This window comes from Hordeum vulgare, chromosome 2H (assembly GCF_904849725.1).
Source record: "Hordeum vulgare subsp. vulgare chromosome 2H, MorexV3_pseudomolecules_assembly, whole genome shotgun sequence".
Lineage (NCBI taxonomy): Eukaryota > Viridiplantae > Streptophyta > Magnoliopsida > Poales > Poaceae > Hordeum > Hordeum vulgare.
The window spans coordinates 103764371-103788085 of record NC_058519.1 but is presented as its reverse complement, the minus strand read 5'-3'; the positions used below and the strand labels follow the sequence as shown (position 1 = coordinate 103788085).

The 23715-nt window shown below is 43.6% G+C and overlaps 1 protein-coding gene across 1 annotated transcript; it reads right to left on the bottom strand.

The window, feature by feature from the left end:
- Positions 1 to 1451: 1451 nt before the first annotated feature.
- Positions 1452 to 2938, bottom strand: LOC123429702. Its single transcript, XM_045113713.1, has one exon. It carries the CDS (start codon positions 2189 to 2191, stop codon positions 1745 to 1747), a length of 447 nt encoding a protein of 148 aa, XP_044969648.1. The 5' UTR covers positions 2192 to 2938; the 3' UTR covers positions 1452 to 1744.
- Between the last annotated feature and the right edge of the window lie 20777 nt (positions 2939 to 23715).

Sequence of the window (23715 nt, the reverse complement as noted above, 5' to 3'; positions counted from 1 at the left end):
ATATTACATAACTCCAAGGTTAACTAAATGGCAGCAGAGGTCTTGGATCAATGGCAACGACATCTCTGGCTGGGCTCCATAACTCAAAGGACTGGCTGGGTTACGATCTACCACGATGAATCTTCTCCTGCAACTGGCCACATGCAAGGCCAGGTGAGTACTTTGAATGTACTCGCAATACAACCAAATACATAGCATCCAAACAAGGAGATGACAAAGCTACCTCTATAATTATATACCGGTTATTCTAAGCATGGCATGGAATTAACAGGAAAACAACATAACATGGATCAAGCATGTAATCCACCTAACTAGCATGACAAAGATCACAACAAGTGCTTAAATTACTTACTCTTACCGAATGACAACTAACTCTCTTCTGGGTTATCCCACAACTCTCGATATACTCGTAATCCAACCTGAACGGATGCAAATCTCATCCAAACCATATGGTCATCCGACCACTCATCATATAGCTATCTTTTGGCTAACATATCATATTCCCGACATCCTCTGGTGTCCACACAAGATGAGTTCTTCCATCACTACTAACACTGATATGGTTGACCACCTAGTGAGGTCTGGACGGGCTATCCAATACCGTGGACTCGGCTATTCGAATAGATTCTTACACTCTGCAAAGGTTGCACACTTTACCCACATCATGGAGCACTGACCTCGTGATCCCATTTGGGTGGACCAGTGTTGCTCCAACGAAACTCGTTTGACCCGTGACTCTTCCATCGTACCACCGACATTGATCCTCCCCGGAGTCCTGCCCTGGGTGGCCCTGTGTCCTCATGACACGTGCCACCGTCGTGGCCCAACTAACTGTCCCAAACGGGGACGCCATCACAAAACAACTCAACTGGCTCACAGGGTTATCACCGCCTACCTGATCAGGGTAGCGTGCGTGCATAACCCTCCCTCTTTGGAGGTACCGGTGAAAGAGCACGCAATCAGACCAAGTCAAGGCCATCCCATACCGAAAAATGTGGTTGCACGGGTGAGCCCGGACAGGTGACTCAAGATTAACCAACTAGGTTGCATTTGTTAACTCACTCAACCTATCGATCATCATATCATTATCTCGACAAGCATAGCAACACAATAGTGCGGATAAGCATGGTATGATATCACACCCTAGTACTACATGTCAACATGATTATTAGTATGTTAATATGCAAACAAGTCATGGTATTAGATGGAAAGTGATTGGTAGTAGCTAGTACCGATATCATCACAGGTGTATGCAAATGCAGGCTAACACGTGATATAGATAAACACACAGGGTGCAAGCAAAGTCATCACGCAAGTCCGAAGCTCATGATAAGAGGTTGGCTTGCCCGATGGTCGATGAATACGCCGGGAAGAAGCGCGACCATCTCGTGGAAGGGTTTGCCGGAAGGGTTCTCTCTCGAAGGGCTCGATCGAAGGGCAAGGGAAAAATAGTCATTTATACTGTGAGGATGCATAACGAAAATGGTAGTGTCGAAACGGGCTCGACGAGGCGAAAGAGTGGGCGCTGGTTTTACCTCAATCGGAGTTACGGTCGCGGAGTTTTGGTCGTTCGTTCGTTAAGTGGAATAGTGGACAGAATAGTGTTCACTATAACTCTTAACGGGTGAACGTCCCCAAACTAACAAGCTCGGCCGGCAGGGCTAAAACATAAGGCGTATTCCGTAACTTACGCTTTCGGGAAGTGAAAACGTATTTCCGGCCGAAGCCGCAGCAGTTTGCGCTCTCACTGAAACGAAAGCGTAAAAGCAGAAAATACGCTTCCACTTAATTTGACTAGGGGCGCGGGTTGACTTCCTTTCTCTCTCTGACGGGTGGGGCCCGCCTTATCTCTCTCTCTTCCCTCCCGTGGCTCATCTTCTTCCTCTCGCCGCGGTACAGAGGAGGCTGGGCCGACGGTGCAGCCCGCGACTAGTAGCCGTGGGAGGACCGATCGGCGAGTGCAGGAGCTCCGCCGCTCCTCGCCGCGCCCGGGGGCGGTCACGGGGTCGCGGGAGGCGGACCGCAGCGCCATCGCGGCTAGATGAGATGCGATGGCCGACGGGCGCCCGTGGTGCCGGTGTAGCGGGGCTTCCCCGGAGAAATGGAGAACGGCGGCGGATTCACCAGCGCTTGGGGATGCTCCGACCATGAGCAGAGGAGAGGGGAAGGGCTCTGACACTTGCATCTCCATGGGGGTCCGACGGTGACGCTCCGTCCATGGGGGCAATGGCGAGCTCCAGAGGCAAGGGAAAGGGCTCGGGCTTGCTGGTTCATGGCAGAGGCTTGGGGCACGCTATATATAGCTCGGGAAGGAAGCTTCACGGCGAAGGCCGAAGCTCCATGACGATGGTTGGAGCTTTGAGATGCCGACAGAGACTTCCACGGCTAGCGAACAAGGGGGAGATGACTCTAGAGGGTGCGCCAGTGAGGTGGGGAGCTCGCCGGTGCTCCGAGACAAGCTGGAACCCGCGGGAAGCGCGCTACCGACGATTCCAATGCACAGAGCTGCGGTTTGGCATGCTCAGCACGTGGTCACCGTGTGGCCACGGTGTTGCCATGCCCTACTCGACGCCAAACCATGTCTGGGGTGTTCTCCAAGGTTCCCTGAGATGAGCTGACCCATCAAACCCTATACTAGAGCTCTGGTGTGACCTCTCCTTGCTCAACAAGATGCCAACATCAAGGTGTTTGTGCTGAGCAGTGGCCATCACAGTGCACCTATTGGCATGATCTTTGGCTGAGGTTGACCACTCACTAGAGTGAGTATCTTGGCCAAAATTCAGCACAAACAAATAAGTCTAGAGGGTACTTCCTTTGTAACTTGGCAATCTGACCAGAAATGAAGAATATGATGTTGGGATCAATTGACTAAATAAAAATGGCTCAAACTTGGTGGAGACCAATGATTTAGGCATATGAAGTCACTTTAGAAATTTCATACCATTTTCATAAGTAGAAATGGTACTTCCTTCACAATGCTCCAATCTGGACAGAAACCTAGATAATTTGCTGAGGAAGGATGGATTGATGGAATGGGCTAAATTTTGGTGGACAAGGGTAATTTATCATAATGAACTACCGTGCAAAATTTCAACCCAAGGGAATTAAGGAATCAAGCACTTCCTCTGCAAACAAGAAATCTGGACAAAATTTGCAAAGGGATGTTGTGCTCATCTTTTGAATTGGAGGACTTGATATTTTGATGGAAACGATGAATATATGGATATGAGAAGCTCCATAAAGTATTTGGGATTTTTCCTAGCTACCAAAATGGTAGTTCCTTTGGAAAGGCCCCAAAATGCAATATTGGCTTTAAATAGGAAAAAAGCAATTTTCCCCACTTAGTAAGGGCCAATATTTTGTGAGAGCTCCATATGATCACAAAGAATATCTCCACAAGTTTTCATGATTTTGGAAGATGGATAGATATTTTCTTGGATTTAATTCCTTGGAAAGGCAGAAACAAGAATTAATTCCAGATGAGAAATATTGCATGTAACTTGGCAATATTTTTGCACATCTAGGGTTTATGAGGGAAGAATGATCTTTGGAATTTTTTGGAGAATTAACAGAGTAAGGGAAATGATGGCTCCTTTGTAAACACAAAGGCAGGTTCCCAGTTCCCATATTTGGGAGCTAGGGTTTCAAAGAGGTTCGGGGTTTACATAACAAGGGCAAGCTGTCACAAGGACATGGGAAAGGCACTGAGGGGTTGAGGGTAGACTGGATTCACCTGGTCATTTGCCAAATTCTAGAGGTAAAAATTTGGGAGAGAAAAGCTAGGAAGGAATAACAACACAAAAATAGATAACCCGATTTTTGGGGTGTTACACGGAGATTGAAATTGCCGAAGTCCTACTTATATACCCCAACCTTTAGTCCTGGTTGGTGGCTCCAACCGGGACTAAAGACCCCCCTTTAGTCCCGGTTGGAGCCACCAACCGGGACAAAAGCTCGTTTTTAGCAGCCCAAAGGGCACAAAGCAAAGGGATTTAGTCTCGGTTCGTGGCTCCAACCGGGACTAAAGGGGGGGTGCCTTTAGTCCCGGTTGGAGCCAGCAACCGAGATTGCACGCTTGTTCCTGGAACGTCCGAGGAAGTTTAGTCCCACCTCGCCAAGCAAATCGTGCTGGTAGTGGTTTATAAGCCCCTCTGCGGCTGCCAACTTGAAGTATGCTATTATATAGAAAATTAAACCTAAAAATTCAAAGTGCTAGTTGTGCGGATGATGTACAACTAGCACTTTCAGTTTAGGTTGAATTTTCTCTATAAGCGCATCTATTTTCACTTTTGCTATTTCTTTATGTCATTTCTTTGCATATTAAAAGTTCTTAACAAAAAATACTTTAATATTAGTGTGTTTTCTCATTATATTTAATTTTGTAATTTTTATGTTATTACAAAAATGAAATGTCATGTGGAACCCTGATACTTCGAAAGAGATAGTCCAGTTTGTACACGAAGTGCGTCCTTTTTGCCGTAACCCTTCCAACTTTTGAGCACATGCCATGTGGGTGAAATGATGATACCATGCCAAGTTTCATCCTTTTTAGAGTTCATTTGTAGCGTTTTCAATTTAAGGGTCATTTAGCTCAAATAAATCATTAAATGCATGGAAAATTGCAAAATGAGGTGAGAAAGGGTTGAAAATTAGTGAGGTGGCTTTGAAGGATGCATATTGAGGGAAAAAAAATTCTGGAGTTGAAATAAGATTAAAAAAATGAAATGCCTTTGTAATAGATGAGTATTCGTGCGGAACCGCGATACTCAAAAGAGATAGTCCAGTTTGTACACGAAGTGCATCCTGTTTTTGCCGTAACCGCCCCCCCAACTTTTCAGCACATGCCGTGTGAGTGAAATGATGATACCATTCCAAGTTTCAGCCTTTTCAAAGTTCATTTGTAGCGCTTTTCAATTTAAGGATCATTTAGCTCAAATAAATCATTAAATACGTGGAAAATAGCAAATGAGGTGAGAAAGGGTTGAAAATTTATGAGGTGGCTTTGAATGATGCATATTGAGGGCACAAAAAGTCTGGAGTTGAAATAAGATTAAAAAATGAAATGCCTTTGTAAGAGATGAGTATTTGTCCGAAACCCTGATACTTCGAAAGAGATAGTCCAGTTTGTACACGAAGTGCATCCTGTTTTTGCCGTAACCCTCCCAACTTTTTAGCACATGTCATGTGGGTGAAATGATGATACAATGCCAAGTTTCAGCCTTTTCGGAGTTCATTTGTAGCGCTTTTCAATTTAAGGGTCATTTAGCTCAAATAAATCATTAAATGCATGGAAAATAGCAAATGAAGTGAGAAAGGGTTGAAAATTTATGAGGTGGCTTTGAATGATGCATATTGAGGGCACAAAAAGTGTGGAGTTGAAATAAGATTAAAAAATGAAATGCCTTTGTAAGAGATAAGTATTCGTGCGGAACGTGATACTTCGAAAGAGATAGTCCAGTTTGTACACAAAGTGCATCCTGTTTTTTCCGTAACCCTCCCAACTTTTTAGCACATGCCATGTGGGTCAAATGATGATTCCATGCCAAGTTTCAGCCTTTTCAGAGTTCATTTGTAGCGCTTTTCAATTTAAGGGTCGTTTAGCTTAAATAAATCATTAAATGCATGGAAAATAGCAAATGAGGTGAGAAAGGGTTGAAAATTTACGAGGTGGCTTTGAATGATGCGTATTAAGGGCATGAAACCGGACGTAAACAGGTGGATGTGAATGACTCTTGACTTAGAGTAAGTTTTATCATTCTTACAAACATCACATGGACAACATATAAAACCAGCCCGCTGGTTTGCCTCATCCGTACGCAGAAAACTGTGCAAGCCATTAATGAACTGGGGAGAGCGTCGGTCATCATATATCCATTGCCGGTTCATCTTCATTACACAACACCGAAAATACCAAATTAATACAAGTTCACACATAAGGTTCATACACACTTATTCTCATAAAACAACACAAAAGAGTTTCTAGCTAAAGCATTTAAATGCAACAACAAATGCGACCAAGATTGCAACTAAGGTAACAATTGATCCAACAACAAATGATACCAAGCCTCTTTATTAAGGGAATATTTTCTAATCCTTCTAATCTTCAAGCACATTGCATCCATCTTGATATTGTGATCATCGATGATATCGGCAACGTACAACTCCAATATCATCTTCTCTTCTTCAACTCTTTTCAATTTTCCTTTCAAATCCTCGTTTTCTTTTTCAACTAAATTTAACTTCTTGACAATACGGTTCGTTGGAACTTCTCGTTCAACTACCTCCTAGATAAAAGTATCTATATCAACTTCATGGGCATAATTGTCATAAACACGAAATGCAACAAATAGTTAAAAAAGAGAATATACCACATCCGAATCGTAAACCGGATGAGGGCCGGCGGGCACGGATATCAAAACCATGGCACTATTTATAACAAACAATCATACAAGTAAGAAAATTATGCAAGTAACTATCTAAATCCGGGGCTAAAGGTCTACCTATAGTCCCGATTTGTGATCCAAACCAGGACTTAAGGGGCTAGTGCCCCCCAGCCTGACACCAGACTGCCACAAACCCTTTAGTCCTGGTTTGTATCACAAACCGGGACTATATGTCCAAATTTAACCGGGATTAATGGTGCCCGTGCGCCCCGACCACTCCTAGTCGCTGGAACCGGGACTAATGGTCACATTAGTCCCACTTCAAAACCAAACCGGGACTAAAGGGTCAAACGTAAGACCTGTTTTCTACTAGTGTTATCTTTGTGTATCTAGACCAGACATCATGTTAAGTGTAGGCATTTGTGCAAGATTTCAAGCTTCCCCTAGGGAAAGTCATCATAAGGCGGTTAAGCATATTCTCACATACTTTGTTCACACCCCACGGTTGGGTCCATGGTACCACAAGGATGCCAAGTTTGATCTCATTGGGTACACAAATGAGGATTGGGCCGGAGACAATGTGGGAAGAAAGTCCACCTATGGAGCATGTGAGTTTCTTGGACGCTCCTTGGTAACTTGGTCCTCGAGTAAGAAAAATTGTGTGTCCCTATCCACCACTGAAGCCGAATATATTGCAACCGCAAGCTATGCAACACAATTTCTATGGATGAGGCAGACTTTGAAGGACTATGGTATAACTTATAGACATGTGCCTCTACTATGCGACAATGAAAATTCCATCAAGATTGCTGAAAAACCTAGTGATCACTCTCGCACCAAGCACATTGGCATTCCGTATCACTTCTTAAGATACCGTGTGCAAAAGGGTGACATTGACATTGCTCATGTTGGTACGGATATGCAGCTTGCTGACATTTTCACCAAACCACTCGATGAATGTAGGTTCTATCAACTTAGGCGTGAACTTGGTATCTTGGACCTTGATAGCATTATGTGAAAGATTGCACACATGCATACATTTATCTTATGTCTTCTCTAGATGTAGGCATTTATCTAGGGGGAGACACCCAATTCATGAGTTATCTCAGCCTATGTAATGCATAAATAAACCAAACACTCTCAAAGTTACTATGCTCACTTTTCTCACGTGGTACTTTAAATGATGGAGTTGTTGCTATGGGCTCGAGGTTCATATCTCCGCGGTCTCATGCCATGTTCGCTCAAAGATGGTGGCCCTGCCACCTCTCCTACGAGCAATAATTAGAGTATCTCCATCATCACACATAAAGTCATCATTGCTTGGTATGGTAGTACTCACTATGTCTATATATAACGGTTCATGATCGCATTGTTGGAAACATCTGTGTCACTGAAACTGCCTTCATATTATCCTCTCGGTCGTCCAGCCTCCCCCGATCGACTAACAGTCCTCGAACACCTGATTACCCCAGACGTCCGTCTCCTCTCGTTCGTGTGACACTCAGGCCGCGCCTATATAAACTTAGGGGGGGGCCTCGTGTGGTTGGACATAACCAAACTTCCCATGCCGCCCCCATATAGATTTTTTACGTGCGCCGCTGGGGCATCGCCGGGCCGTCGTCAGACGAATTCCGGCTGCTCCACCGACCGTCTCCCTCCAAACCTCTAGCCTAAGGTAGCCTCTCTCTTCCCCTTCCTCTTGCACCAATTCTCACTCTAAAAATCTCTGCGAGTTTGTGGGACCTGAGAGTCTCTTCTCTCATAGGTTGTCTGTCGTGTGTGTCGGCGTCTCTCCATGTCGAGGATTAAGGACACCAGGCTCAAGACCTCAACGGGATCGTCTGCCTGTGCCTCTCGTTGTGATGGGTTAGAGGACTCCCAAGACCGGGCTCGTCCTCGGAAGCGCCTTGCCAAGCATCCCATTCGGAGGTTGTTTCTTCTTTGGAGGGCTCCGACTATGAAGAATACATGGAGTATGAAAAACAAGACGAATATGCTGGTGTTCGTGTCAATGACCCAAAGCATGGCACTAGCACACCCTCATACATGCCTCCTCCTCCTCAAGATCAGCCTCAAGGTGATGCTCGTTGCATCTCTCTTGAACCCCCTCCCTCTCTCTTCATGAAATAAAGGATTTCACCCTAGTTTCCAAGCCATCCTATCTTAAGTTTCGTCGCAACATTGACCAATTTACTGTTGAGCATGACTCTATGGACTCTCATTTCTATACGAATGTTCAGGCCGATGTTTTCTCCACTGTCATTGTTCCCAAGGGTCCGCCTGTTCATCACTACATTGATTTAGAGCATATTCGCGCTCACCCGGCAAAATATCCCAACGCCATTGCACTCACTGAATCTTCTCGTCTTGCTGCCCTATTTTCCTTTAAACATGATTTCAATCATGCTGCCATCCATCAGTTCTATGCCACTTGTTTCTTTGGTCCTAACAAAACTATCACTTGGATGATGTCTGACACCGAGCTCTCCGCTAAATATTCTCAGTTTGTTGATGCTCTTAGTTTTCCACACTATGGTTTCAAAATCCATAAGGATGATCCTCATCATGCACCCAAAGCTGTTGAGGCTTGTGGTTATCTTTTATAATCCCTTGATGAACTTGATGACGATGAAAAGGGCAAGCATCAAAATCAAGTTTCTATTTGGATGTCCCCCTTCTTTATCATTTTTCATTGTGTCATTCACACCATCTATCCCAAAATGGGTTACCAAGGGACCTGCAGCGGGTACTGTATTGATCTTATGTCTCATATTAACCCACATCCGAAAGGGAAAATCGACGTTCCTCACTTCCTATGGCATGAGATTCGTCTTGCTAGTTTTCAGTACAAGCGAGCTTTTCCTCATGCTCTTTTTATTCAGGCTCTCATTGAGCATGTGGACCCCTTCCCTCTTGCTCTCACTCATGTGCATCGGCAGTGGGTCATTCCACCTCATATGGCGGATGATTCGGCTCCCAAGAAATCCTCCTTTGTTCCCTTTCGATGGGATGCTACCCGGTCTCCTTCTTCTCCATCTAGCTCAGCCCCTTTCGATCGCATTGCTCGCTTTCTAGGGAAGGCCCACTCTACCATGATGAAGGCTCTCTCTTTTTAGTGCTCACAAAACCATGATGTGGTCTCTTGCATGATCTCCTCCAAGAATGCGTTGAAGGCTCGTGTGAGAGACTCCGGAGCAACTGATGTGAGTGAGGATGAGCGTCCCCCTGAGGCTCCTCTTTGTGACTTTGGCTTCCCATCTAGCGACGAATGGGCTGACTTCTTTGACGAGGTAGGAGGGAGTGGGTCCCATGGTGTTGATGATGAAACTGATGATGATCTCTGATTGCGCGTGTCCTGCATTTTGCTCTTCCCTTTTTGGTACTTGATGCCAAGGGGGAGGAGATTATCGTAGTATTTGCTTAGGACTCTCTTTGTTGCCTAAAGCGAAGCTCTCATGACACTATGTAATGATATTTATGAATGTTGAACTATTATGAATGTTGAACTACTATGTGATGCAATTAATGTTGAACCATTATGTTTTGTGTTGTTGTGATTGTTGAGCTATCATGATTGATCCTTCTATGACATGTTTGATGTAATGTACTCATTATAAAGTAAGGGCAAGATCCTATCCACAATTAGCTCCTTATGCATACAATAAGGGGGAGCTCTGTAACAAATCTCTACTAAGCTTCGTAAGTACACTTCATTTATTTTGAGTGCTATATGTATGTTGTCATCAACTATCAAAAAGGGGGAGATTGAAAGTACAATCATGCCTTTAGTTATATTTTTATGTTGTTGACAACATACACATAGGGAACTAATCACCTTTGTCAAGTGCGTTTCAGGTTTAGTTCTCATGATATTATCTGTGTGGATCATAACTGACATATTAATGATATTCAAGTACGGAGAATCAAGACAAAATAGTTCTATATCTTTTGGTTTAATCTTGAGTATAGGGATCCCGCACTATTAAGAGGGGGTCACTGGTTCTCGCGATAGACTTGCTCAAATATCCAAGAAAAGCCATGGTTGAATTCCTATCTTGAACAAACTGCTTTGACATGTGATGGCTCGGACATCCGACGTCACTGGACGTCCGACGCTTCACAGCTCTCGGCTATCCGACGCCTTCGGAGATCCGAAGCTACCTCACCCACATCAAATCGTAGGATTTCCGGTCGCTCCGGTCGTTTGGCCTTCGTACATCCATGTGTAGCCGAATATCCACGCCGCCCAACCGAATCAAACTGATCAGATGTCCGGCCCTTCTGGGCAATCATGTTCTAGACGGCGTACGGTCCTCGGGAGTCCAAACCTTGTGTTAAACTTCCCACTACTATGCTAGTTTGTTGTCCTCAATGACCGATCATCTGACCCCTGTCGGACGTACGACCCTTCCCTTGTGTCCGGACGACCGGAATCTGTTGGACGTCCGGCAAGTGCGCAACATAAGTGACCTCCAACGGTCATTTTCGACCACTAATATATATACCCCCTTGCGTGCTTGGGTGGGGGCCGTCCAAACACCACAAAAGATTCCAATAACACTTTTATCTCTCACTCACTCCACTCCTCACCAAATCCTAGATTCCAAGAACAATTGGGAGGATTCTTGAGTGTTGTTACAATCAAAAGATAGATCGTCCCTCTCTCCTCATCTCAACCAAAGCAATTCGTGATTTCAGCAAGTTTTGAGTGGTTCCCTTGATCTTGTTACTCTTGGAGGGTGGAGAATCCTAGGCGGAAGGAGTTCTTCGGAGAGGAACCAAACCTTTGTGATTTCCCCCGGAAAGTTTGTAAGGGTTTGGAGGCCACCTCAAGGCCTACCACTAGTGATTGCGAAATGCCTTCGTGGTGTTGTCTCACGGAGAGAATAGGGTGAGCCTCTGTGGCATTGGTGTGCCTTCGTGGTAACATCCACCTCTCTAAACAGTGATGTAGCTTACCTCCAAGGAAGTGAACATTGGGATACATCCTCGTCTCTTGGAGTTGCGGTTATGCCTAACCCTAGCTCCTTACTTGTGGTTACTTGTATCCTTACGTGTATAGTCTGTTTTCATATTAAGGTTGTCTATCTAGTTAAGTGCTTAACTTGTATGTCATACTTGTCACCTTATATCTTGAGCAATCATTAGGCTAAAGTTCATATTTTGCGTTATTGCCTAAAATTGCAAAGTAACAATTAAAATTTATAAGTGTACCTATTCACGCCCCTTTAGGTCCATCTCGATCCTTTTCAAGTGTAAAGTCGGGCAATTGGATCATACTTTTTAACGTGCTCCAGCTTTTTATTACTTGCGCAATATACGCGCGTGAACCATGGATTATAGCATAAAGGTAGAATAAAATATGGTAGGTTTCAAAGGGGTGAAAGTGGATAAGAAAGTCCCGCATCAACTAGGCATATCAACGAGGTATGGACATGCCCATCAATTGATATCAATGCTAGGAGTAGGGATTGCCATGCAATGGATGCACTAGAGCTATAAGTGTATGAAAGATCAACTCAAGCTAAGTGGGTGTGCATCCAACTTGCTTGGTCATGAAGACCTCGGGCATTTGGGGAAGCCCATCAACGGAATATACGAGCCAAGTTCTATAATGAAAAGTTCCCACTACCATATGGAAGTGAGAAAACAAGACTCCTATATGAAGAACATGGTGCCACTTTGAGGCACAAGTGTGGAATAAGAGGTAGTAGCACGGTACCTTCTCTCTTTTCTCTCATTTATTTATTTATTTTCTTTTTTCTTTTTTTCGTCTGGAGTCTCTTCCTGACTTGTGGGGGAATCATTGTATCCATCATCCTTTCCTCACTGAGATAGTGCCCTAAATAATGATGATCATCACACTTTTATTTACTTACAACTCGTCATAAAAACTGATAGGATGATATGAATCTATATGAAGGCCTCCGGTAGTGTACCAGGATGTGCAATGATCAAGTGTAACATGTATAAAAATGATGAACGGTGGCTTTGCCACAAATACTATGTCAGCTTACATGATCATGCAAAGCAATATGATAATGGAAGTATAAGTCATACGATGTGAAAGTGGAAGTTGCATGGTAATATAGCTCAGAATGGGTATGGGAATTCCATGATAGGTAGGTATGGTGGCTGTTTTGAGGAAGATATAATGAGGCTTATGTGCAACAAAGCGTATCATGTGACGGGGTTTGGATGCACCGTCCAAAGTTGCACTAATCCTCGAGGTGAGGATGGGAAATGCATGGTACCTAAGAGGCTAGAAAATATGTGGAGGTCAGAGTGCACATATCCATGAATTCACATTAGTCAAGAAGAACTCACATACTTATTGCAAGATTTTTTAGCTCTCTCAAAGCAAAGAACTATTCACATTCTGTTAGGCACGAGGTTGGTAGGAGTTAACAATCATGCACCTCCGACTTCAACATCACTAGGATTTCAATGATGAATAAGTATGCTCACACATCATCACCATGCCATCAAAATATTTGGATGAACAGTGCTACTTCTCAAACAACAGCGCCATAAATTGACACGTTGACGGAGACTTGCTTGCATTGGTTTTTCCCTTGAAGAGGAAAGGGTGATGCAGCAAAGGAGCAATAAGTATTTCCCTCAGTTTGAGAACCAAGGTATCGATCCAGTAGGAGGGTCTCGTCAAGTCCAGAGTACCTACGCAAACACAAACGAGCTTGCACCCAATGCTTCAAAGGGGTTGTCAATCCCTTCAAGATTGTTTGCAAAGTGAGATCTGAAGGCGGAAAGTGCAATGAAGTAAAAAGTATAAAGCTGAAAGTATGGAGTAGAGTATACCCGGGGGCCATAGTGTTCACTACAGGCTTCTCTCAAAATAGCAAATATCACGGTGTTTGAACAAATTACTGTCGAGCAATTGATAGAACCGCGCAAAGTCATGACGATATCTAAGGCAATGATCATACATATAGGCATCACGTCCGAGACAAGTAGACCGATACTTTCTGCATCTACTACTATTACTCCACACATCGACCGCAATCCAGCATGCATCTAGCGTATTGAGTTCATGACAAACAGAGTAACGCCTTAAGAAAGATGACATGATGTAGAGGTATAATCTCAAACCAATGATGAAACCCCCATCTTTTTACCCTTGATGGCAACAACATGATGCGTGCCTCTCTACCCCTTCTGTCACTAGGTGAGGTCACCGCACGGTATGAACCCAAAACCAAGCACTTCTCCCATTGCAAGAATCATAGATCTAGTTGGCCAAACAAAACCCACAACTCAAAGAGAATTACAAGGATATGAAATCATGCATAAGAGAGATCAGAAGAAACTCAAATAAGATTCATAGATAATCTGATCATAAATCCAAAATTCATCGGATCTCGACAAACACACCGCAAAAGAAGATTACATCGGATAGATCTCCATGAAGATCATGGAGAACTTTGTATTGAAGATCCAAGAGAGAGAAGAAGCCATCTAGTTACTAGCTATGGACCCGTAGGTCTATGGTGAACTAATCACGCATCATCGGAGAGGTCATGGTGTTGATGAAGAAGCTCTCCGTATCCGAATCCCCCCTCCGGCAGGGCACCAGAACATGCCCCAGATGGGATCTTGCGGAGACCGAAACTTGCGGCGGCGGAAAAGTACTTTCAATGATATATTAATTTTTTGTGGAAGTTTTGGGGATATATAGGCGCAAAACCTAGGGCAGAGGGGAATCAGGGAGCCCACAAGCTTGGGGGTCGCGACCTCTCCCCTAGCTGCGCCATGAGGGCTTGTGGGGCCCCTGGTGGTCCCTGCCCTGATTCTCCGGCTCTCCGATCTTTTTCTGTTCCGGAAAAAATCTTTTTGGCAGTTTCACTCCGTTTGGACTCCGTTCAAAATCCTCCTCTGAAAGGGGTCAAAAACATGGAAAAACAGGAACTGGCACTTGGCACTGAGTTAATAAGTTAGGCCCAAAAAATATATAAAAGGCATGCAAAGCATCCAAAGTTTGACAAGATAATAGCATGAAACCATCAAAAATTATAGATACGTTGGAGATGTATCAAACATCAAGTTAACACCTCTAATTCACGAGACCTATATTAACCAATGATCACACACTCATGCTCTTTCACATTACCACGTTAATATAATTAACCATGATTTCTCTTTTATGTGCTACATGCAGTTTTGATTATGCACTCACTGAATACCTATTATTTTTTAACTAGACTTATAACCCATGCAAATTACCGTTGCAATTTATTAACTCTCAAATATAAGTGAAGAATGAGAGTGCAATTATTTCTATAAAATCTATACGCCACCGTGTTCTAAAATATATAAGTGAAATACTAGAGAAACTGCTAGGCTCAAAAGATATAAGTGAAGCACAAAGAGTCTTCTAATAAATCATGGTGATCTTGTGTCTCTCTCAAGTGGGTATGAAAGCGGAACCTAATTTATCAATGACTTAGTCCATTTTATCAATCCTATTCATGCTTTGTTCTATCCTCGCATTAATAATTGTACCATGGTGATAGTGTTTCTCTATCAAATAGGTGTGTTCAGAAAACAATGATTATGGAAAACTAAAAACAAAAAGCAAACTATAGCAAACGACACTCCAAGCAAAACTCATATCATGTGATGAATAAAAATGTAGCTCCAAGTGACATACCGATGGATTGAGACAAAAGAGGGGATGCCTTCCAGGGGATCCCCAAGCTTAGACGCTTGAGTCTTACTAGAATATTACCTTGGGGTGCCTTGGTGTAGTGCCCTGCTACTGCAACAAAAGACCTTCCAATGGCGCCAAAAATAGGCACGTCGACGGGAGAATAACTGGCTTGATCCTTCTGCTACGGCTCCGCCTTAAGGGACTTCCTAGGCAAGTATGCAAAGGATTTCCCCCGTGGCCTTGGAGCCTTGCGTTGGTGTTCCCTCGAAGCGGAAAGGGTGATGTAGCGTAGTGGTGGTAAGTATTTCCCTCAGTTTGAGAACCAAGGTATCAATCTAGTGGAGGAGTATCTCAAGATCCTGCACAAACACAAAAGCTTGCTCCCAACGCTATGAAGGGATTTTCAATCCCTTATAGATTGTTTTCCAAGTGAGAACTGAAAGCAACAAAGTAACAAAGCAAAGTAAAAGCGGAGGTTTAAACGATGGATGTGAATAGACCCAGGGACCGTAGTGTTCACTAGTGGCTTCTCTCATGAAAGCAAGTAGACGGTGGGTGAACAAATTACTGTCGAGTAATTGATAGAACCGCGCAAAGTCGTGACGATATCTATGCAATGATTATATCTATAGGCATCACGTCCAAAACAAGTAGACCGATACTTTCTGCATCTACTACTATTACTCCACACGTCGACCGCTATCCAGCATGCATCTAGTGTATTAAGTCCATAAGAACAGAGTAACGCCTTAAGAAAGATGACATGATGTAGAGGGATAATCTCAAACCAATGATAAAAACCCCATCTTTTTACCCTTGATGGCAACTACTTGATGTGTGCCTTGCTGCCCCTACTGTTACTGGGAAAGGTCACCACATGGTAGAACCCAAAACCAAGCACTTCTCCCATTGCAAGAATCATAGATCTAGTTGGCCAAACAAAACCCAAGACTCGGAGAGACTTATAAGGATATCAAATCATGCATATAAGAAATCAGCAAAGACTCAAATATATATCATAGATAATCTGATTACAAATCCACAATTCATCGGATCTTGACAAACACACTGCCAAAGAAGATTACATCGGATAGATCTCCATGAAGATCATGGAGAACTTTGTATTGAAGATCCAAGAGAGAGAAGAAGCCATCTAGCTACTAACTACGGACCCGTAGGTCTGAAGTGAACTACTCACGAGTCATTGGAGAGGCGATGATGATGATGAAGAAGCCCTCCAACTCCAAAGTCCCCTCCGGCAGGGTGCCGGAAGTATTTTCGAGGCTCCCCTGATTTTTTTGCGGAATATTTGGGAATATATAGGCCAAGGATCTAGGTCAGGGGGCGGCCAGGGAGGCCACAAGCCCTGCCACCGCCGCCTCCCCTGGTGGCGGAGTGGGGGCTTGTGGGCTCCCTGGAGCCCACCTGGCTTGGCCCAAAGGCCCCCTGATCTTCTTCCGTTCGGGAAAAAAATCATTTCAGGGTTTTTATTCCGTTTGGACTCCGTTTCAAAATTAGATCTGAAAAGAGTCAAAAACACAGAAAAACAGGAACTAGCACTTGGCACTAAATTAATAAGTTAGTCCCAAAAAAGATATAAAAGGTACATAAAACATCCAAAGAAGACAAGATAAAAGCGTGAAACCATAAAAAATTATAGATACGTTCGATACGTATCGAGCATCCCCAAGCTTAACTCCTGCTCGTCCTCGAGTAGGGAAGTGATAAAGAATGAATTTTTGATGCTTTCATGCTACCTAGCATAGGTGTCCTTTGTAATTACTCTTATGTGACGTGAATGTTCAGATCCATTAGATTCAAAACAATAGTTTGCTATTGACGTGGAAACAATAATGATTCAAGCAAACTAGCAAGATAATCATGAACTTTCAAAATAACAAGGCCAAAAGAAAGTTATCCCTACAAAATCATATAGTCTGGCTATGCTCTATCATCATTGCACAACGAATTTAAATCATGCACAACCCCGGTATTGGCCAAGTAATTTTTTCACACCTTTACTTTCTCAAACCTTTTCAACTCTCACGCAATACATGAGCGTGAGCCATGGTTATAGCACTATAGATGGTGTGGAATGTGGTGGAGGTTGCAAGACAAAAAAGGAGAAGATAGTCACATTAACTAGGCATATCAATGAGCCGTGGAGATGCTCATCAATAGATATCAATGTGAATGAGTAGGGATTGCCACGATGCACTAGAGCTACGAGTATGTGAATGCTCTTAAAGAAAACTAGTGGGTGTGCATCCAACTTGCTTGCTCACGAAGACCTAAGGCAATTTTGAGGAAGCCTATCATTGGAATATACAAGCCAAGTTATATAATGAAAATTTCCCACTAGCTATATGGTGGTGACAAAACGAGAGATTCTCAATCATGAAGATCATGGTGCTTAATATGCACAAGTGTGGAAAAAGTGGTAGCATTGTCCCTTCTCTCTTTTTCTCTCATTTTTTTATTTGGTGGGCTCTTTGGCCTCTTTTTTGTGGGCTTCTTTGGCCTCTTGTGTTTCCTCACATGGGACAATGCTCCATTAATGATGATCATCACACTTTCAACTCAAAACTTAGAGTAACGATGACTCTATATGGAATGCCTTCGGTAGTGTACCGTGGCAATGATCTAGCATGGCAGAGACATTAATGGAAACATCATGCTAGCTATCTTACGATCATGCAATGGCAATGTAGACGTGGTGGCACATGTCATGGTGGTAGTTGCATGGCAATATATCTCGGAATGACTTTGAAAAAGCCATAGTAGGTAGGTATGGTGGCTGTTTTGAGGGAGGCTAATGGTGGGTTTTGTGCACCGGCGAAAGTTGCACGGCACTAAGAAGATAGTGATGGTGGAAGGTGAAAGTGCTTCTAAACCATGGAATCAACATCAGTCATGAAGAACTCATATACTTGTTGCTAAAGTTTTATTAGTAATCGAAACAAAGCATTCAACACATACTCCTAGGGGAAGGGTTGGTAGGTATAAACCATCGCGCGATCCCGACCGCCACACAAAGGATGACAGTCAATAGACTAATCATGCTCAGATTTCATCACATAGCGGTTCACCATACGTGCATGTTGCGGGAATCACTATCTTCAACACAAGTATTTCTAGATCCACAACACCTTACTAGAATGACTTCAATATTACCATAACCACAACTCAAAACTAATTGATATGAATCAAACTTCTCTAACTATTCAATGCACATGAAGGTGGAAGTTTTCGTATCCCTTTGGATAACTACCCCTTTTGAGACTACTTTCAAAGCATAGATCAACTACCAAGCCACGCACCACCGTGCTCTAAAAGATATAAGTGAAGCACATAGAGAAAAAGTATCTAGCTCAAAAGAAATAAGTGAAGCACATGTGAGCTGAATTGTCTACCAAAAGATATAAGTGAAGCTCGACAAAATCACGGTGAGTGCATGTCTCTCTATATAGGTGTGCAACAAGGATGATTTTGATACAACAAAAATAAAATACTCCTACGATACAAGACGCTCCAAGCAAAAACACATAACATGTGGTGAATAAAAATATAGCCCCAAGTAACGTTACCGATGGATTGAAGACGAAAGAGGGGATGCCTTCCCGGGGCATCCCCAAGCTTATGCTTGTATGGCATCCTTGAATCTCTTGGGGTGCCTTGGGCATCCCCAAGCTTGAGCTTTTGCCACTCTTTATCTTTTTTTTCATAAGAACTTCACCCAAAACTTGAAAATTTCAGAACACGAAACTTAAACAAAAACTCATGAATAACATTAGTACAAGAAAGCAAACCACCACTTCCTTAGGTACTGTAGCAAACTTAAATTCTACTTGTGTTGATGTTGGGTTACTGTACTTTCAATATTCCATGGCTAATACCCTTTGATACTATCGATAGTTTCATCAAAATAAGCAACCAACACAACAAAAATAGAATCTATTAACAGCTGACCAGTCTGTAGCAATCTGTATATTTAGTATACCTCTGCTACTTCACAAATTCCGAAAAATTACGACAGTCTTAAGAATTTGCATAGAAATCATCAGAAAAAAGAATCAACTCAAAAGCTCTTACAGAAAGAAAAAAATGAAAATTCTTTTCGTGAGCAGAAAGTTTCTGTCTTTTCCAGCATGAGCAAAGGATCATCCCCAAGACTAATCATAACGGTTTTTCTTGGCACAAACGCAAAAAGAAACACAAAAAACAGAATCATAACAGAATTATGAAAGTGTGGAAAACACAAAACATAAATAAAAAGGATAGATTCGTTGGGTTGCCTCCCAACAAGTGCTATTGTTTAACGCCCTTAGCTAGGCATTCAATGATGCTCTCACAAAAGACAAGAATTGAAGCACAACGAGAGCATCCTTAAGCATGTGAAAATCACATCTAATCTAACATACTTCCTATGCATAAGCATTTTATAGGAAAACAGATTGTCAAGACAACCAATACTTGCCATATGCAAGGAAGAAGAAAGAGACAATAGCAATATCCACAAAACGAGTGGTAATTTGGTAACATGAAAGTTTCTACCAAAATATTTTCCTCTCTCATAGCAATTACATGTGGGATCATATTCAAATTCAACAATATAGCTATCCCATAGGATATTCTTTTCATGACCCACATGCATGCAAAGTTGACGCTCTTCAAAAATAGTGGGATTATCATCAAATAAAGTCATGACTTCTCCAATCCCACTTTCAGTATTGTTGCAAATATCATATTCATCATGAGGTTTGAACAAATTTTCAAGATCATAAGAAAGATCATCACCCCAATCATGATTATTGCAACAACTAGGGGACATAGCAAAACTAACATCCCCAAGCTTAGGGTTTTGCATAATTTTAGCATGATTGTCACTAATAGAATTTATAGTAAAACCATTGCAATCATGATTTTCATCCAAGGAGACCTCGTGAATCACTTCATAAATTTCTTCCTCACAATTTTCAGATTCACGCATCTCACAGAAAACTCCATAAAGATAGTCAAGTGCCCTCAACTCACTAGCAATTCATTCCACATAAGTGGGTCTCTTAAAGAGATTAATAAACGAAGATGCAAACATATTGAAGGCACATGGCATACAAGCGAACAGAAAGCAAGCGAGACAAAAAGGGCGAATGAAAAAGGCAAAAGGCAAAGAAAACGGCAAAGGAGAAAGGCAAATGGAAATGGCAAATGTGAAGTGGGGGAGAGGAAAACGAGAGGCAACTGGCAACAAAAGTAAATGCAAGAGAAGAGTGTGTGGGACCTACTTGGATAGATCTTAATTTCTCCTCCCCGGCAACGGCGCAAGAAATACTTTTGCTACAGCAACAAAAGACCTTCCAATGGCGCCAGAAATAGGCACGTCGACGGGAGAATAATTGGCTTGATCCTTCTGCTGTGGCTACGCCTTAAGGGACTTCCTAGGCAAGTATGCGAAGGATTTCCCCCGTGGCCTTGGAGCCTTGCGTTGGTGTTCCCTCGAAGCGGAAAGGGTGATGTAGCGTAGCGGTGGTAACTATTTCCCTCAGTTTGAGAACCAAGGTATCAATCCAGTGGAGGAGTATCTCAAGATCCTGCACAAACACAAAAGCTTGCTCCCAACGCTATGAAGGGGTTGTCAATCCCTTATAGATTGTTTGCCAAGTGAGAACTGAAAGCAACAAAGTAACAAAGCAAAGTAAAAGCGGAGGTGTAAACGATGGATGTGAATAGACCCGGGGGTCGTAGTGTTTACTAGTGGCTTCTCTCATGGAAGCAAGTAGACGGTGGGTGAACAAATTACTGTCGAGCAATTGATAGAACCGCGCAAAGTCGTGACGATATCTATGCAATGATTATATCTATAGGCATCACGTCCAAAACAAGTAGACCGATACTTTCTGCATCTACTACTATTACTCCACACGTCGACCGCTATCCAGCATGCATCTAGTGTATTAAGTCCATAAGAACAGAGTAACACCTTAAGCAAGATGACATGATGTAGAGGGATAATCTCAAACCAATGATAAAAACCCCATCTTTTTACCCTTGATGGCAACTACTTGATGTGTGCCTTGCTGCCCCTACTGTCACTGGGAAAGGTCACCACATGGTAGAACCCAAAACCAAGCACTTCTCCCATTGCAAGAATCATAGATCTAGTTGGCCAAACAAAACCCAAGACTCGGAGAGACTTACAAGGATATCAAATCATGCATATAAGAAATCAGCAAAGACTCAAATATATATCATAGATAATCTGATCACAAATCCACAATTCATCGAATCTCGACAAACACACCACCAAAGTAGATTACATCGAATAGATCTTCATGAAGATCATGGAGAACTTTGTATTGAAGATCCAAGAGAGAGAAGAAGCCATCTAGCTACTAACTACGGACCCGTAGGTCTGAAGTGAACTACTCACGAGTCATTGGAGGGGCGATGATGATGATGAAGAAGCCCTCCAACTCCAAATTCCCCTCCGGCAGGGTGCCGGGAAGGGTCTCCAGATGAGATCTCGTGGAAACGGAAGCTTGCGGCGGCGGAAAAGTATTTTCGAGGCTCCCCTGCTTTTTTGCGGAATATTTGGGAATATATAGGCCAAGGATCTAGGTCAGGGGCGGCAAGGGAGGCCACAAGCCCTGCCACCGCGGCCTCCCCCCTGGTGGCGGAGTGGGGGCTTGTGGGCTCCCTGGAGCCCACCTGGCTTGGCCCAAAGGCCCCTTGATCTTCTTCCGTTCGGGAAAAAATCATTTCGGGGTTTTTATTCTGTTTGGACTCCATTCCAAAATCAGATCTGAAAAGAGTCAAAAGCACAGAAAAAACAGGAACTCGCACTTGGCACTGAATTAATAAGTTAGTCCCAAAAAAGATATAAAAAGTACATAAAACATCCAAAGAAGACAAGATAACAGCGTGAAACCATCAAAAATTATAGATATGTTTGAGACGTATCATGCCCCAAGTGTAAAGCTGTTCCTTTTTGTAACCTTCCATGTGGGACCACCCTGACATTGATATGAGAGAGTCCTATGCATTTATGATTTCATGTGTCCCTTATTGTCTTCCTTGCATGCATGCATACCATGTTCCATACCATTCCATGTCTTGGTTAGACTTGTGATTTCATGTGTTGCTTGATGTGAAGTGGAGTGGCATACCATGTGTTATTTCATGTCACCTTGTTTTGATCTTTCTTTGCATGCAAGCATTTCATCCATCCCATGCCTTGTGATCTCATGTGAGGGGTGTTGATGTGATGGAAGGGTTAGAAGCATAGCATGTGGTGGCTTGATAATTGTTTCAATTCCTTTTCTCTCTTTTTATCTCAAGTTCAAAATTGCACCTTTATATTCCAGTTTTAAAATGTATTTTGTTTAGGAAATATTGTGGAGATGTTGGGGTGCAAGATTTGGTGATTTGAAGAGTGTCCTGAAGGTGCAATAAATCACAAAACAGATAATGCAATTGCTGTTTTGTAATTATTTAGTTGCTCCAAAAATACCATTTGTATTTTATTTAAATAGGTTATTTATTTTCATCACCAGGGACATTTTTAGTTTGATTTTATCCACAACAGATAGCCATGTGTCTATTTTTCTTTCTCTGGTTTTTCTTTTAAAAGGAAAACAGTCCACAGAGCCTTTTCTCTATTTGTCACACTAGATGGGCCTCCTCCCACCTAGTCGGCCCGCTTCCCTCTTGTCTCTCGCAGCCCAGCTTCGTTGTCCTGTAGACGGCGTCCTGTTCGCCTCCTACCTCCGTCAGTGTCTCCTCTCTTGCGGGTTTAGAGCAACGTCGTCAGACGCCATCACGGACGTCGAGGAGCGCCCCTCGCCCCTCTCCTCCATAAAAGGAACCCCCCTTGGCGTTCGTGCAGATAGGGTTTCCCCTCTCGCGCTGCCACCTCCATTCCCTCTCCACCTATCTCTCTGTCGACGTGCACCAGGTAAGGGAAGGAGTCCTTCCGCCATGGCCGTGAGTTGAGGTGCTCCTCGCCGTCGCGTCCGTGCCTTTTCTTCCCCTCCGACGACTCGGCGAGCACGCGGGGACATCCAGGGATCCATCCCCGCGGCTAGGTCGTCGAGATCGCCCCTGCTTCCTCTTCTCCACGACGATGGCTCCCTTCCCCGACGAGCAGACCAGATCGGCGGCTTCCGCTTCTTCCCCTCCTTCCTCTCCGTCCAGGGCCGAGGTCTTCTTCCGTTGGGTGAGCAGACCCCTCTCTTTCCTCTTCCCTGTCGTAGATCATCGAGTAGGAGCCCAAGGTCGCCGCCGAGCTGCTCCCTGTCGCCGGCGCCGCCGGGCACCGTAGCTAGGCAACTGTGGTTCTTCTCGAGCGTAATTAGCATAGGGAATGGAACCGTGGATGCGTAGGCGTCCTTCCATCAACGAGCCGTTGCTCGATTTGACCTGTGTTGCCGGCGGGACAGTTCCCCTGTTCCGGCCGTCGTGGCTCTTCTATGTATCTCGAAGGGGGATGCTCAAAAGAGATAATGCCCCTTCTCTATCGAACTCCTTGACCGTAGCATAGTGGTAACGTTCGTTGTGTGCCTGTTGAGAGGGCGTGGGTTCGATCCCCCCTCGGCACCTTTTATTTTTATTTCTCGTTTGCTTCGGCACAGTAGCCACCAGGAACACGTTACCCTATTCGAACCC